Source organism: Pseudopipra pipra, chromosome 1 (assembly GCF_036250125.1).
Source record: "Pseudopipra pipra isolate bDixPip1 chromosome 1, bDixPip1.hap1, whole genome shotgun sequence".
NCBI classification, from domain to species: domain Eukaryota; kingdom Metazoa; phylum Chordata; class Aves; order Passeriformes; family Pipridae; genus Pseudopipra; species Pseudopipra pipra.
This window is the reverse complement of record NC_087549.1, coordinates 92057729-92073891: the sequence shown is the minus strand read 5'-3', so window position 1 is coordinate 92073891 and position 16163 is coordinate 92057729. Positions and strand designations below refer to the sequence as shown.

General features: G+C 37.6%; 1 protein-coding gene across 9 annotated transcripts in view; it reads left to right on the top strand.

Annotated features, from left to right (window-relative positions):
* The window catches only part of KIF13A (kinesin family member 13A), a 106756-nt gene that overhangs the window by 84166 nt on the left and 6427 nt on the right, over positions 1 to 16163 (top strand). For 2 of the 9 annotated variants that reach the window (XM_064665337.1, XM_064665310.1), the window contains 18 exons: positions 302 to 466; positions 1037 to 1210; positions 1740 to 1891; positions 2006 to 2138; positions 2229 to 2375; positions 3336 to 3374; positions 4685 to 4784; positions 4876 to 5002; positions 6020 to 6075; positions 7109 to 7233; positions 8231 to 8407; positions 8803 to 8895; positions 9731 to 9883; positions 10277 to 10354; positions 10885 to 10932; positions 11376 to 11487; positions 12445 to 12596; positions 13161 to 13265. In XM_064665337.1, the coding sequence (XP_064521407.1) occupies positions 302 to 466; positions 1037 to 1210; positions 1740 to 1891; positions 2006 to 2138; positions 2229 to 2375; positions 3336 to 3374; positions 4685 to 4784; positions 4876 to 5002; positions 6020 to 6075; positions 7109 to 7233; positions 8231 to 8407; positions 8803 to 8895; positions 9731 to 9883; positions 10277 to 10354; positions 10885 to 10932; positions 11376 to 11487; positions 12445 to 12596; positions 13161 to 13265 (2136 nt within the window). Of the gene's footprint in view, positions 1 to 301; positions 467 to 1036; positions 1211 to 1739; positions 1892 to 2005; positions 2139 to 2228; positions 2376 to 3335; positions 3375 to 4684; positions 4785 to 4875; positions 5003 to 6019; positions 6076 to 7108; positions 7234 to 8230; positions 8408 to 8802; positions 8896 to 9730; positions 9884 to 10276; positions 10355 to 10884; positions 10933 to 11375; positions 11488 to 12444; positions 12597 to 13160; positions 13266 to 13646; positions 13692 to 16163 lie in introns of all 9 variants that reach the window. The other 7 variants (XM_064665347.1, XM_064665319.1, XM_064665355.1 and 4 more) reach the window with 5 other exon arrangements.

Here is a 16163-nt window from a genome sequence, read left to right as displayed (position 1 = left end):
ATGTAGGTAACTGAGCAAAACCCAGTACACTGAAGTTCTGAAGTACAGTCCTTACACTGTTACAGTTACCATTTCTGAGGCAGTCCTTACCGTTACCATTTCTGCTGTGTGTGCATTGAAAATTTTTTATTATTTTTTTTTATTATTACTTTCTTCTCTTTCTTGACATTGTTGCTTTTTGTTTGGTAGTCAAAAGTTGCTCAGTGCTGTTTCTGCACACTTCCTAGAGTTAGACATTAAAATGGTAGATATCTAAGTCCCTTGTGCACAGGTTCTTAGTATTTGTCTGGCTTGCCTTTAGGTTGCAGGACGGTTGCATGTTGAAGTAATGCGAGTCACTGGGTCTGTCCCAGAACGTGTAGTAGAAGGAGATGACTCGTCTGAGAACTCCAGCGAGAGCGGGAGTCTGGAAGTCATGGATAACAACGGAGAAATTATTCACAGAGCAAAAAAGCTCTCCTGCAGGGTAAGTGAGAACATGATGAAGTTAAGTTTCAGGCCTCTGTAACTATGTAGTCAGTCTGAGAGTTACCAAGCTATGTAGACTATTGCTTCCTGAAAATTCTCAGAAAAGACATCTCTTGTTCCAGTTCAGTGTAGGTCAGTCTTTGGTTGACAGTGGCTGATTTAATTAGCGTTAGTTTCTAGTATATGCAGGCCTACATCTTAAATACTGAAGTTACAAGGACTGTCCTTGGCAGACACAGAGGGAGAAACAGTTTTTCCCTGTAACTGTCTCCTGTGGTTTGTTTGATCATGTAATGTAGTATCTATGGGTGGTGTATGGATTTCATTTCTTCTGTGATAAAGCATTTCTCTCCACTCAAGCTTATCAGCTTCCTCGAAGAAAACATGTACATGGGTTAGATGCATGTAACTGCTTTCCTTGCATCTACATTTCTGTAAATGCAAAATAAGACTTCCTAAATGAGGAAATCCTTACTGTCCTTAAAAATTTTTCTTGGCTGTTGGTCGTCAATTTGCAATTGAAGAAGAAACAATCAAATTTATGACAACATCTGTTTTGTCTCCTCAGGTAAAAATAAAAGAAGCAACTGGACTGCCACCTAATCTCTCCAACTTTGTGTTTTGTCAATACACATTTTGGGATCAATGCGAGTCAACAGTAGCAGCACCAGTGGTAGATCCAGATGTGCCTTCACCTCAGAGCAAAGATGCTCATTTTACAGTGACTTTCTCTCACTGTAAGGTAAGTTTTTTTTATTATGAAACAGTGTTACCAGGAGGAAGGTATGTTTGATATAAACTGTTTAGAATCTGAGCCTTGTTTTACTGGGGGAAGAAGGAGGGAGTCAAGTCATCTAACCAATGACTTTTGACTATATTTAAGAATGCCTTAATATTTCGCTTCATCACTTCTTCGAACGTAACAAAGGGGAAAAAGTCTTTTAATTAGTGATCTTTTAAATTCAGATATTGTCTTTAATGCATGGAGGAAGCTGTAGTTTATATAATGACATCTGATTAAATACTTGTTTGGTAAGCTCAGTAAGTTGTGACATCATTTTAATGGAAATTTTCAAAGCATGAAATGCATAAGCAGGAACTGCTGACATGATGATGTTTTACAACTTTCTTGTCCGGAGTCAAGCTTTATGATGCAAACTGTATTGTCTTACCATGCAGGTAGCTCGTTGTTTGGCAAGTCCTTACAAACTAGTTGAGGAGATACAAATATATAATTTGATTGAATGTGGTTTGGTTTTCCTTACTGCCAGGACTATGTGGTGAATGTCACAGAGGAGTTCTTGGAGTTCATTTCAGAAGGAGCTCTTGCTATTGAGGTGTGGGGTCACAGATGTACTGGCAATGGCAGCTCTGTTTGGGAAGTTGATTCTCTTCATGCTAAAACTAGGACACTGAGAGACAGGTACAAATAAATTACAAATGAATGCTTCCATCAACTTTCTAAAAGCTTTCTAATGCTTGTGGTGCACAAAATACTTTGAGGCAACCATTAGTTTTTGTGGGGATGTCTTTTTAGGTGGAGTGAAGTAACTCGAAGAATAGAAATGTGGATTTCCATACAAGAATTGAATGAGATGGGAGAATATACTGCAGTTGAACTCCATCAGGCAAAAGATGTAAACACAGGAGGAATTTTCCAGCTTAGGCAGGTATGTATCTTTTCCTTGTCGTCCTGTTTATGCTCAGATTGATTCTTAATTTTATTCTTAGTTTCTTTCTTTTCTCAATTTCCTGTTCAGGGTCATTCTCGCAGAGTTCAGGTGACGGTGAAACCCGTACAGCATTCGGGGACGTTGCCTCTCATGGTAGAAGCAATTCTTTCAGTCTCTGTAGGTGGTGTGACTGCCAGATCAACCAAACTGCAAAGGGGCTTGGACAGCTACCAGGTAAGGCAGTTAATTTCTCAGTTTGGTTTGGTCTTGTTGTTCTAGACCAACATAATTCCAAAAGGGACCTTAGCACACTGGTACATTATTTGCAGTTTTACACGTGTTTGAGGTTAATACATATAACACGAGCATATGGTGCTAAATTTGCTTATTTTTTTGCTTATAATTCAACATGTAACTGATAAAGTACTGAGTGTGGTGTTCTAATATATATAAGACAGCAGGAATATGGAAATTGTTTTTACCTTTCTGTGTAGAGGTGATTAATACTAGATTCCTAGTGCTATTAGTTTCCCTTCCTTCCAGAAGGGAAAAACAGGAAAAAAAAAATTACTGGAGTAAATGTCTTGTCGTGAGATACTATTTACTTGTTCAAAAAGCACTGAGTTATTTGATCAGAATCAAAAATAGTTGTCACTGAATGGGAAAGGGCTATTTCACGTAGTAGAAAAGTCCTTAAGCAGCATAAATGATTTCAAGCTGCTACTGGACAAATTCATATTGAAAATAAAGCATTATTTTAACAGTGATGGCAAAAAACAAGTGGAATGGGCAACCCAGGGAAGCAAGGTGCCTTTTGTCAGAAGGGTTGCATTCAGTACCACAAGTAATTCTAAACTTAGATTCAGATGAAATTGTAAAACTTGCAATTAGTGATCTGCTTGCTCAGTCCTTTCTCTGGCACTGTATTCTGTGGGGTCTTTTGTTTTGTTTTGTTTTTTTTTATGAATATATTCACTAATATTCAAATCACAGCTGAGCTGCTATAGTCTGTAATGAAAAAAAAATCTTTCTACGTGATAATAAGACTTTGGTTATTTGAATGTTGTAATTTTAACATTTTAAAAGTTTGTGGCAGAAATGTTTGTATTCGTGTTCTGGGTTATTTCTGTGAGTTTCTGTTGAGAGAAATGCATGTTTTTTTTGTGTTTTACAAAATTTATTTTCTCCTACCAGAAGGAGGAGGATGATGGTGGTGATATGGATAGTTACCAGGTATTGCTGCTGTTGCTGTCAATCCTGCGGCATGGGGCACAGCTAATGCTAATAGCCAGAAACTTTCAAATGAACAAGCCTAATGGAGCAAGCAAAAGCAGCTTTGAAATACACATGTGCTGTGCATTTAAGAGGCTACCTGGGCTATAAAACACTGCTGTTTCAGTTTACCTTGTGACTTTATACTCTTACAGTGTCCTCTCTTCTGTAGTACTCTGCAGTCAGCTCTCCTAACTGGCTACATGAATTGCTATGGGAATAAAAGCTTAAAAACTTTAGTTTAGAATGAAAACAGTTTACAGTATCACAGGGAAAAGAACAACCACCTGCAGCTGCAGGCATCTTTTCCAACCAAATTGTGCAGCTTAGGCTATTTTGTTTGTTTTCTAAAGGAAACATAACCTTTTAAGTTGTGCAATTTTCTGAAATGCTTGTTGGGAGAGAGAGGGGAGAATGTGAATAGGGGGGGTAAATACAGAAGCTTCAGTGAAGCAATTTTTTTTATCTGCACAAAACCTGACCTTGAGCCTGTTTTTCTGTGTGATAAGGCAGTCAGAATTTAGGCAGTATAACAGAAGAGTCATTTTAAAAGGTGACAAAGAGCAGAAGAGGAAATGCCTAAAAAAGTAAAATACATTTCAGACTTCTTCATAGAAGACCTATTTCTAATAGGCAGTCTTACAGAAGTAGAACCAGTTAGGTGAGAATGCTGACATCCCTTGAGATAATGTATTAGGTTTCACAGCAATCTCAAAAATATCATCTAAGGTACTAACTTCTTGCGGGCTGTTTATGCGCTTCCTGGCATATCACAGAGAAGAACGAACTAGATTTTCTGTGATACCACAACGCATGATTGCATGATGGGTTTTGTTTGCATGAGAAATCTTTTAATTGCACTGATGGCAGCTGCTAGCAATGGAATTTTGTGCAGGTTTGAGGGAGTACTGGCCTGTCTAATCTTCAGGAGAATTTACGATCAACTGATGATACCTGATTTTCTTATTCCATATGCTGTTCAAAAGTTTGATTGCCACTTCTGTGAGTAATTAGCCTACGGTGTATAATCTGTTCAGCAGCAGAGGCAGTCACATTTTCTTTTCCTCCTATTGGAATTTTAGACTTGAAAGCAAATAAACTTCCATTCATGGGTGATGAGGTACTTAATCAGCGTGCATGTCATTTGGGGAAAAAAGTTTTCTGCATCGTGCAAGCCATTTAATATAAATTCTAATTAAATTACCACGAAATCCACTGCCTTTATTCTTAACCACATAGTCTAATAACTTTCTTATCTCTTTCCATGTTAGGAAGAAGATTTAAACTGTGTACGAGAAAGGTGGTCTGATGCATTAATAAAACGCAGAGAATACTTAGATGAGCAGATCCAAAAGATCAGCAACAAACAAGGTTTGCACCTTGAAGTCTCTGTCATAAGTACTTTATGCCCTATACTGCAAAAATTGTGTCTCATATGTAGTCCTAATATCTTCCACTGTAGAAAAGTCTGAGGAAGATATAGAACGAGAAGCCCGGCTGGTCGAGCAGTGGGTAGGGCTGACAGAAGAGAGGAATGCAGTGTTTGTTCCAGCACCAGGCAGTGGAATTCCCGGTGCCCCCGCAAATTGGTATGTTCAGAAAAACCATTGGAGCTGTTAGCTTTTTGTACATAAACATTGCACACTACAAGGTAAAAATCTAAGGATGTTTTAGAGTTTTCTATGTTCTCCTGTAGTACTGTAAACTCCACTTACTGGCAGAAGGCTTAGAAGGTCAGGTGCTGGTTTGAATGTGAGAAAGGTTTGTTTAGTTAACATATTGCATAAAGTAGCTTTGAAATAGCTTTCAAGGTTTGAAAATCACTTTTGAATATAACATAGTATTTTTCAGCTTTATGCAGTTCTGAGAAAATTATTTTGCAGTTTGATTCGTTTCAGAAAAAGAGGAGTTCAAATATTGATGGTAAACCACACGATAATTTCATTGGTAGGGGGTGGGGACGGAAGAAACTCTGATTCCGAAGGATGTGTTCTCTCTGATTCATTTGAGTTTATAATATATTTTTCTTTTAGTTTCACTTAAATCTGTGTTTTAACTAAGATCACAAAAAATGAGGAATGAAACGTTAGATTTGGGAAAGTGTGGGCGAGAAATACGGCTCTAGTGAAGGGTACACTGATGTCTCTGATAACACCCAATATCTCTTCTTCAGTGGGTGAATGATGCAGTTATACTCTTTTTCTCACGTTTTTTCCTCTCATCCACCTGTGGTCATGTAGCTAAAAGTGTGTTCATTGATATAAAGACTATGCCTTGCCATAGTTACAGCTTGAAAAGTTGCTGACCTTTATGTATGAGATGACTGCAACCAGTTACCTTTGTAAGGAACAGAACAGACCATTTAAAACTTTTGTCCTCACAGCAAATGACATGTGTTGTGCAGTGTGAATTAAGTTTTGGCAAAGCACTTCATTTAGTTCTGTGTGTAGACAAAATATTTTCTGTGCCACATAGACGTTCAGAGTAGCCATCAAAATGTTGACAGCTTTAGCCATTGGTTACAGTTAATGAATATTGCATGGAGACCCAAATTAGCTTAGGTATGAATTTGCCTTCCTTGTTGCCAGCAGTTTGTTTTGTTTCAGGATTCCACCTGCAGGAATGGAAACACACATACCTGTCCTCTTCCTTGATTTGAATGGTACGTTGTAACAGCAGATTATGAAACTTGGGGAGGGAAAAGTGGGGGATTAGTTTGGGTCAATAAATTGTTAAATGGAAGAATGAATCTGAAATGTGTAAGAAATCAAACACTGTCTCATATGGCTTGTAAAATGCTTTTTCATTTGGTCCTGTATGTTGGCATAATTAAGCACAACTGTTTTAAAATAAAGATAAAAATCAGGGAGCACATGAGTACAGAGATAGGCCATATATACAGAAAATAGCATAAGAAAGCAAGCTTAGTTTGAATCAAACAGTACATAAGAAAATCCTGTAAACATTTTGATGTACAAATTCATGTGTCATCAAAGCACAGATGGAGAATCTCCCAATGCTTTCAGAGCTCCTTTCACTGAGGTATCTGTAGAGTCTTAAACAGCTGTTTTAATGAAGAGCATGTTTAGGATTATAGTGAGCATTTTGTTTTATATGTGAGGACACTATTGATACATATTCCTAAAACACAGATACACAGTGTAAGTAACAAGAGACCAGAGGTGGCACCACATTTAAGGACTGTTTAGGAAGCAAGTCTGTAATTACAAACCTGAACATAAAGCAGAGGAGGATCCACAGGCCTTGTCATGTCCAGCACTGAAGTGGGCTACTAGACATATTTATATAAGCAGTGCATTAATACCTGCTTTAGCAGATGCTTTTGGAAAGTGAAATACCCTCTTCCTTCATCTATGTTCATAAGGAATGTTTTTATTTGTTTGGGGTTTTTTCATTATCAGTAGAGATTAGCAGACAAAAGATCAAATACGATATTTAAACAGATTGATGGATCATTGCACAACTTTTGTTTATTTAGCTAAAAGCCTATTCTCATTTTCTTTTGTATGCTGAAATTGCCTTCAAAATTCTGCATAGTAATAAGACTAATTAGGATTAAATGTACTATGAAATATGAGTAGGACTTTATTACAACTTTGTATTACAACTTTGCCTCTATAAATTAATATCCTTGGTATAAAACTATTTCATTCTTTGCACATTTGTTTCATTAGCTGATGACCTCAGTGCCAATGAACAACTTATAGGTCCCCATGCATCAGGAGTTAACTCAATACTACCAAAGGAGCATGGGAGTCCATTCTTTTATCTGCCGATCATAAAACACAGTGATGATGAGGTAAATTGTTAGCAAGCCTCCTTCTTGACAACTGCAGCTTATGTTAACGCTTTCTTCTTATGTTTTTTTATTTATTTTCTACTTCTGTGTATTTAATCAGTAGCAGTAGTACGTTTTTGTACCATCTGTATCTAGTGCTGCCTTTATTTTCTGGTCTATTTATTTGGAATTTAAGAGGATATGACTTGTTAGCTCTTCTGCCTTAATTCAGAGAAGATAAGTCTTAGCTCTTCTTGGCAAAAGAATAATTCACCTGTCTGACTCAAAATCCCTTCTGCTTTCCTCATCCCTTCATCATTTCTCTCATAGGCTCTTAATTCAATAGAGAAAACTACTGTGTTTATTGTGCACTCTGGGCAAAGTTTAATGCTTAAATAAAACTTCTTTCATTTGGGAATTGATTTTCAATTTGTGAATTGTTGGAAATTAATGGTTCAGAATCCATTTTGGAATTTCTTGACTCATTTCTTGCATGTTCTGTGCCTACTCAGGCCATTGCTTAAGAGACTGTTTCCAGAATAAATGGGACACCAAAGCTGGGGAGGAGGCAGGGGGAAGGAAAAAAACATTCTACGGAATGGGAGCATGTTTATTCTGTATGGGCTGTTATAACCTGATCCAACATAGATGGAAGATTTTACATTGAAATAAATAAACTTCTAATACAATAGCAATAGGATTTGAATTGCTTCTTCCAGTCTTGCTTCTGCTTTCCTTTCTGTCTCCAGCTGTGTGAAGACTTCCTTTTGGAGCAGAGTTTGCACAGTGCAGGGATTGTGGTCATGATTGTTTTCTCCAGCATCTTAATACCCCTTTTATGCTTCTTCTGGTAAATTCCTTACTATGTAAAGGAGGTTTCACTCCACTTTGTTCAATGATGCTGATTTTTCTCTCATTAAAGAATCATTTTACTTCATGTTAAATCATTGCAAACTATACCTGTTGTTAGAGTAATTGAATCTTCGATTTCCTTCCTCCACTTACTTTGTCTGCATAGGTTTCAGCCACTGCTGCCTGGGACTCTTCTGTCCATGATTCAGTGCACCTGAATAGGGTAACTCCTCAGAATGAGAGAATTTACTTAATAGTGAAGACCACTGTGCAGCTCAGTCATCCTGCTGCAATGGAACTGGTATTACGCAAAAGGATTGCAGCCAATATTTATAACAAGCAGGTAATAAGTTTCTATTTTTTTATTCCTTAATTTGTTTCATAATCTTAATTTAATTAATATGTTTTTTTAGCTGCTTACTTAATTTTTAAAGTTTGGTCTCTCCAATTCCTATGAAAGATAATGCAAACTAGGTATTTGTAAGTTGCAGTGAAGCTGTGTACTTCTGGTATATTCCTTTGAACTGGCCATTTCACAACTGATTGAACTTAGTAGTGTTTTGTACTGAGCACAGAGCTGTGAAGAGTACTTAAAGTATCATTAATGCTAAAAAGGAACTTAATGAATTAGTGTCTTGTCTGCTTTCACAATCAAATTTTTCATTGCGCCTTTGCATTTCTTGGGATGTCATAAATAACAATTATCAAAACAATAACTGAAAATTAATTTGTTTCTAGAGTTTTACCCAGAGCCTGAAAAGGAGAATATCCTTGAAAAATATATATTATGCCTGTGGAGTGACCTATGAAATAGTATCCAATATACCAAAGGTAAATTATACCATATTTCTCTGGCAAATTCACAGAAAGAAACAGAACTGATCTACTACAGTGGTTGGTACTGATTAGGAAGTAAATGTCCTGCTTTGCTGATATGAGGCAGCTTGCCAGAGTGTCTATAGTGAAGTTCAGTGGTGAGATCATGTTTATCTTTAAACAGTTGAAAACTGTGGGGATTTTATTTTCTCTTCTACTGTGTTTAACTTAGTTTTTGTAGTAGAGTTATTTTTGAAATCACATTAGTGTCTACAGGGAGAATAAAGAGAGTACTCAGAGGAGTGTTCTTGTCAATGAAAACAGAATAGCTGGGAAGCTGAGTTTCCAGGAATATAAATTGCTTTTTTATAGAAAAAGCTCATACAAATCGTAAATGTACTATAAGATTTATTTTAAAGGTAAACAAACTGGATGAATGAAAACATAAATAGTCTTGTCACCATGTAACTGTCACTGTTTTGCAGTAGTACTTAAATTTTAAGCTCCAGAGAAATCACAGCATATTTTAAGATTTGGAAAGGAAATTACATTTCCTTGCCTAGGAAGTTGTCATTAGTTAATCCTGAACATATGTGATTTCAAGTTATATATGCATTATTTCTAGAAGTGCATTTACTACAGTAAATGCACAAAACATCTCCTAAGTGTGATTTCTTCAGTATCATTTACATCTCTATTGAAAACCCCTGAATCATTGATTATAATTAAGTTTACTGATTATCAATTCAAATTAATTTGTGGATTGAGCTTGTCCAAAAAAGTGAATCAATACATGAAAAGTAATAGGCTTCACTTTTCAAAAGCTTCAATAGTGCAACTTGTAATTTAGGCTACAGAAGAAATTGAGGATCGTGAGACCTTAGCGCTGATGGCTGCGAGGAGTGAGAACGAGGGCACATCCGATGGCGAAACCTACATTGAAAAATACACCCGCGGCGTGCTGCAAGTGGAGAACATTTTGAGCCTTGAACGACTAAGGCAGGCAAGGAAAAAACATTTCTTGCACCCTTTGCACTGGATTATGAGAATTCAAGAAGAGATGATTGCTCTTTTAAAAATACTGTGTTGCTTTTCTAGAGAACGTTGCACAGATTAAAGTAAGACTAAGATACTTCTGTGAAATACAAATTTCCGGTAGTGGTGAGTCTAGTAACTATAGCTGGCAATGGTGCAGTACTTGGAACCTGAACAGGCAGAGATCAAAGAATGAATTTCAGATAGAAACTTTGGTGGTTGTGTGTGCAAATTCAGATTTGTAAATGCAAGCCCTGATTGCTGCTGTTAGCCACGCTGAAAAAAAGTACCTATCCTGCTTGATCATTTCTCTTGAGGAGACCATGACATTGTTTTTTAGTGTGTTGTTTTCTTTAAACAGGCAGTCACAGTCAAAGAGGCTCTCTCCACCAAAGTGAGAAACATCCGCAGAAGCATCAGCACTCCAAATGTCCACAATGTAAGGACCCTTTATTGTCTGGGAAGTTAACACTAGAGGGAAAGGGAGCTGCTGTTTGTGTGCTGATAATGCTTGCACAATGTGATATAGTAATGACTGTTCTGAGCTAGGAGTAACCAACCTGTGGGAATGTTGCCATGAATTGAAACCCATCTTCACAACTGTCCATCCTGGGAGATAATGAAGTTGACAGGGAAGTGGGGGAGGTTGGTTGAAACTCTTCTCCTTTCATAAGGATATTTGTTTTGGAAGTAGTTTAGGATGACAACTGCCCTGATTCAGATTACTTTTACCTCCAAGTCCCTTTAACTTTTTTCATAATGTAAGGGATAGTTTCCATTTTGTGTGCATTTTATGTGCTCTTCTATAACCCACTCAAACAGCAGAAATGTAGCTCTCTTTATACATAATCTTATCTGAAAAGAGATAGCAGAAAAGTTGTTAGGAGTAAATGATCACAGTGTTTCCTCAAGGCATTATATTTTATTCATAAAAGGCATTTTGTCATTCTGTCTGTTGATGTTCCATAGGTATCCTGTAGCCGACTGGATCTTTCTGCCTGTGATGAAGATGATAAGGTACGTAGATATGACAACAAACATTCTCAGATTTCCCACTCTCCAATTGAAGCAAGAGGTATTTGAGAATAAAAAAAAAAAAAAAGAAAACCAGTATTTTTAAAGCAATGTGTTTACATAATAATTTTAAAAATGCTGCACCAATTATATATTATTTTGAATTAAACCTTCTTGTCTTTCTCTGCTTTTCATATAAGAACTGTATAAACTGATATTTAAGAAAGTTAAAGTTAGAGCAAAACTCTATATACTTCAGTGAAAAGCTGATTAGCTTTTAAATAACCCATTTGTGTGAGACAGGAAAATTATTTGAAGTCAGACCATACCTTTGGTTTGTGGTTTTTGTTTGATTTAAAATAAAAAAAAAAAAAAGGAGTTTACCTATAATTTTTTCCATGTTTACCTGTATCAGCATGCAGATTTACGTATTTTTGTTTCTTTAGGGTTGGTCTGAAAGTCACCTAGATATATCTGACTGCTGTTCCAGTTATCAAGATGTATCATGCTATGGTACTTTACCCAGGGAGTCACCTCGCAAGAGCAAAGATGGCAGTGGTGAGACTTCACACACGTAGTGGCAATGCTGGTGGATTTTTATTTACTGCATTAAACTGAAAATTAAATTCTCAGTGCTTTTTTCCTACTAAAGGTGTTATCCAGCTTCTTGTTTTAGGAGCTAAACGTAATCTGGAAGTAGGGGAGAAAGGAAGAAATGCATAAGATATCCAGGAAAAGGTGTAAAATTGTGGATAACCAAAAAAAGCAAGAGAAGGGCAGAAGAACAAACTAAATATGAATCAAAACACTAGAACAAAAAAAAGGAAAAAACCCAAACCAAAAAAAAAAACCCAAAACCACACAAAAGAACAAAAAGCAGGTGCTGTTATTTTATGAATTTGAAAACGAAGATGCTTCTGTTAAAGTGGGAAGTGTCCTTTCACAGGTTCTTTCCATGATTTGGATATTTGCTGTGCCACCATGTCGGTGTGTCACAGTGCCTTCTTTTCTTTGGGTCACATTGTAACATGCTTTTCTAGATCAGGCAGTACAGGTAGAGATACTGCTGCAATAAAGTGGGACTGAGAGTTTATTGCTTCCTTGCTTATAATTTCCTTTTTGATCATCCTGGCTGTGCAGGATGGCTAGCTTGGATACAGGGCAGATTTGCAGTTGGGCAGGTCAGGTGAGGCACAGGAAGCAAAGAGCTTGCCAGTTCCATTTCAAGGACACTTCCCACTATTATGACTGAGATGGAAAGAAATATTGGAGCTCAGAATGAGGGGGCAGATACTGCTATTCTCTGCTTTCCTTCCATTTCTAGACTTCTCAGAGGAGCTCGTTTTGCTCTGTGCTATTTCATGCTTAGGCCAGTGGTTGAATACTAAAGTATTGACATTTTTCTACAGCCAGCAACTTGCCAAATGCGTGGCTTAACCTCCAGTTTATTTGAATTATGCTCTGGCAATCAAGATATGAAGAACTGAAATACAGTGGTTTTGCTTTTTTACCTAGGTGTTGTAGCAGAGAATTCCCATGCTTTAATGGCCAGCCCTTTTAAAGCATTTTCTCCTCAGCCACCAAAATTTTTCAAGCCCTTAATGCCAGTGAAAGAGGAACACAAAAGGAAGACCCCACTTGAAAGCCGGCCTCTGCTTAGTCAAGAGGTAATCTTTGAAAAGCTATCTGCTTTTTTAAAGGAGAATGAGTGATTTTGTGTACTTGGTAAATCATTTGCATCTGTTGCAAAAGAATTTTCTAATTCTCTGGTGAAAATTGTTCAGGCCAATCTTTATATGTGGTGGGATTTCACTGTTTGCCTTTTACCTGAAATACCAAATTTGGGTTTTGGGGCGGTTTTTGGGGGTGTTTTTTGATTTTATTTTTTTTACTTCTTGGTAAGTATTCTCTTTTACAGGATACTTCTAATTTAAAGTAGCAGTAACCTACATTTTTTTTCTCTCCAGCAAGATGTTGGTGTGTTTTTTCATAGATAAGACATAATTCTGTGAAACAGTATTCTAGGGTGGTTACAATTCTGACCTTTATTCCCTAACCTAAAACTCTAGGAGGAGCGCATGAGTTTCTCTGCCTATTAACTTGATGTATATATGGTCAGCATGGATGTTTCACTTTCATCACGTCCTAATGCCTTTCTAACTTGGCACGCATTTAGCACCGTGTTCAGAGCTGTGGTTTGTGTGATGTATTGTGTGTCTTAACCTTTGCAGAGCATGCCTCCGCCTCGGGTGCACTGTGCTGTCTGTGTTGTGCCTGCAGGAAGCAGTGCCAGCAGCATGCCTGTAGACAGCAATAGCATACGTGAGGAAAAGATTGTAAGTTCTGAACCAGTTTCTGTTTCGAGGCCTGATGGTGGGCTTAGGGCTATTTGGTGGTGGGCTTAAGGCACTTACGCTACTGCAGCAGGAAAAAATAGTTGTAAGGTGGATTTAACCCCTCGTCACTGGTAGTAGGTAATGGTTATAGCAGCTGCTTGCCTGGCTTGCAAATGCAATCTGTCGTTGGAACTAACTCATTTGGGTTCCTGTGTTTTGTTTTTGTTTTGTTTTGGGTTTTAATATTTATATGTGATTTGTCTTGGGGAGTGTGGGGGGAGAGGGGAGGCTTTAGTTTTTACAGGTAACAGATGATCCAAGTAAAGGACGGTTTAGTGAACCATGCTGTTGTCGCTCTAATATACCTTGTATGTTACCTAGATTTTGTGACTATACCCCAGAGTAAATGGAATGACCCCATTTGGTGTAAGTAACCCTGCATTCAGGTGTGGGTACACTATAAAAAGCTTATAATTGCCTGATGTGGAAGTAATATGACTAAAATAAGATTGCCGCTCTTAATTAACCTGCAACCTGTCTTCATCATAATTCAGGTGGAATTGAGGTGGAGGGCTTTTATTTTAATCTTCACCTGACAAATCCTTTTCTCACTGCTGCTTCAACAAAAGATGTATCATCATCTCTGCTGTATGATGGTTTCGGTTTTGGGGCTGTGGAATATGGCTGGAAATACTTGCTTTAATCAGAGCTTTAGATTTAAAATTCAGAACCTTCAAATTATTTTCTCTAAGTGTTACTGGTCTCTTTTCCACAAAGTGCTAGTGAGGGATTCTTCCTATTCAACAGTTATTTTCATTCCTACCATATAGCCAAGCCTGTAAAAAATCTGTTCTGGATTTCTAATGCTATTTTTTAGGTTGTTAGACTAAAGAATCCTGAGTGTTCTGGTGTATATATTTGAAACTTGGCTGCTGGTTTGGGGTGGCAGCTGTTTCATTCTTGATCATGTTAATTTTCCATAAGGTAGCTGACATGCTGACTTGCACTGAGTCACTGATACAAAATAGCGTGAAGGTATTTGGAAGACAAAATCTTCTAGAGGGTTGAAAAAACATTCCCTGGAAAATAAATTGTTACAAAATTTTCCATAGCAACTTGAGGGCAGTTTTAATCCCTTGAGTGAAAACAAAGTCCCACCCCGTACATGCCCTGAATTAACCCAGGTATTTGCTTGTGCTGCTTTCCAAAGATATGCAGAGGCTTTCAGAGCTGGAAAAGGGCAACATCCTGCCACCAGGCTTTTCCAACTAGAATGGAACTAATTCACTGAACACTGTAAACCTGCTGTAGCAAACAGGACCCTGGAAGGAGCTGTTCTTTCAGTTCTCAGCTGCTTGTTCCAACCTTTGCACTGACTTCTCCCTTGCATGAACATAGCTTTTTGTTTGGTTGCGTAGGGAGTCAGATCAAGGGAACTGATCCATCCGGTCGATGTCTAGACTATGATGGAGTTATATTTCCTTTGGATCTAGCCCTCTGTCTCATCACCTTATAGACCCTTGAGCTACTGGAGAGACAGGCAAGAACTAGCAGCTACTAGTGGGGAGGAGGTTGAGATGGCTGCTCTGCGTAACCCTGACAGCTTATGGCATTGTGTTTACCCAAATGGTGGCTTCTGGGGTTTTTTTATCACTTTAGGAAAGAAGCTTTTGTGGAATGTAGGCTTCCCTGGCTACCCCATGTTTTTCAGAGCTGTAGCAAGTCTTATGTTTTAACTGGGCTGGAGCATACACACAATTGGATGAACAGTGCTCTCAGAATGAGTTCAAGGATTACACCAGGGCAGCATCACAGCTCCACATGAAACTTCAGCTGTCTGCTCCTCTCTATCTGATGCAAAGTGAAGTTTTCACATCATTAATCAATACTGTAAATGACTGCTCCAAGGTACAGAGCCTCAGTCGTACTCCTAAAACTGGATGCTTGGTGTTGCTTCAGGTGGGATGCTCACTTGCATCTTACAGCATTTAAAAGATGCCATAGAAGTAAAGCAACTAAACATACAGGAAACTAATAATATTAACTAGATTGATGTTCTGCATCTAAGTAGGTGTAAGAATGATGTTGGGCCTTTTTCTCATGTTTCTCTGAGATCTGTTCTTAACTTTTCTTGAGTATTCAAAACACATCTGTTGAAAGGAGGAAAAAAAAAAGCAGTTAACAAAAATATTCAGTTAGCCTGAAATAGGGCATTCAGCCTGAAATTTCAGACAGTACTTGCACGTGTTTGATATTGAAACTCTTTCAAAACAGCATGATAATAAGGGCATGTTCTATATAATAAATGAGTGCAGTAGATTATGTTACAGTCAGATTAAATGTTTTCATATTAAGTGTATTTAAATCCTGCCTGTAATTAACATGTCCAAGGGGGGTTTGGCTAAGAAGAAACCCTCCTAGCAGGCAATGAAAATGGAAGAACCAGTGGTGCAACCACTAAAGTATTACTGATTTTCAAATTAGTAAAATGGGAACTAATGTCTTGATGTTACTTGAGAGGTATAATTTAGGGATTTTAAAACTCAGATATTTTAACTTTTAACTACACAGTATCTTTATTACAAAGCAGGTGTAGGGAAGCTGCTCTGTGTTCTTGCTTGTTTTGCTTCTGTTACTGTTAAAACTTGATATATAGTCTCATCTCCTGAGTTCTTGCTGTCAGGTTCTTACTGTTACCAGTTCTTAAATCTGTTTTTCATTATAGTCGTTCTATTATGTCCCAGGGAAGTGGCTGACATTTCCTTACCAGTTTTTCAAGGATTTTATCTTTATTTCTGCCAATAGCCTGAGCAGTACAAGGCATTTTCTTTCTTTTTTCCCCACATCTTACATCCACAGAAATTAGAAGAACCCTGAAATTGCTTTTTTTCTGGCATT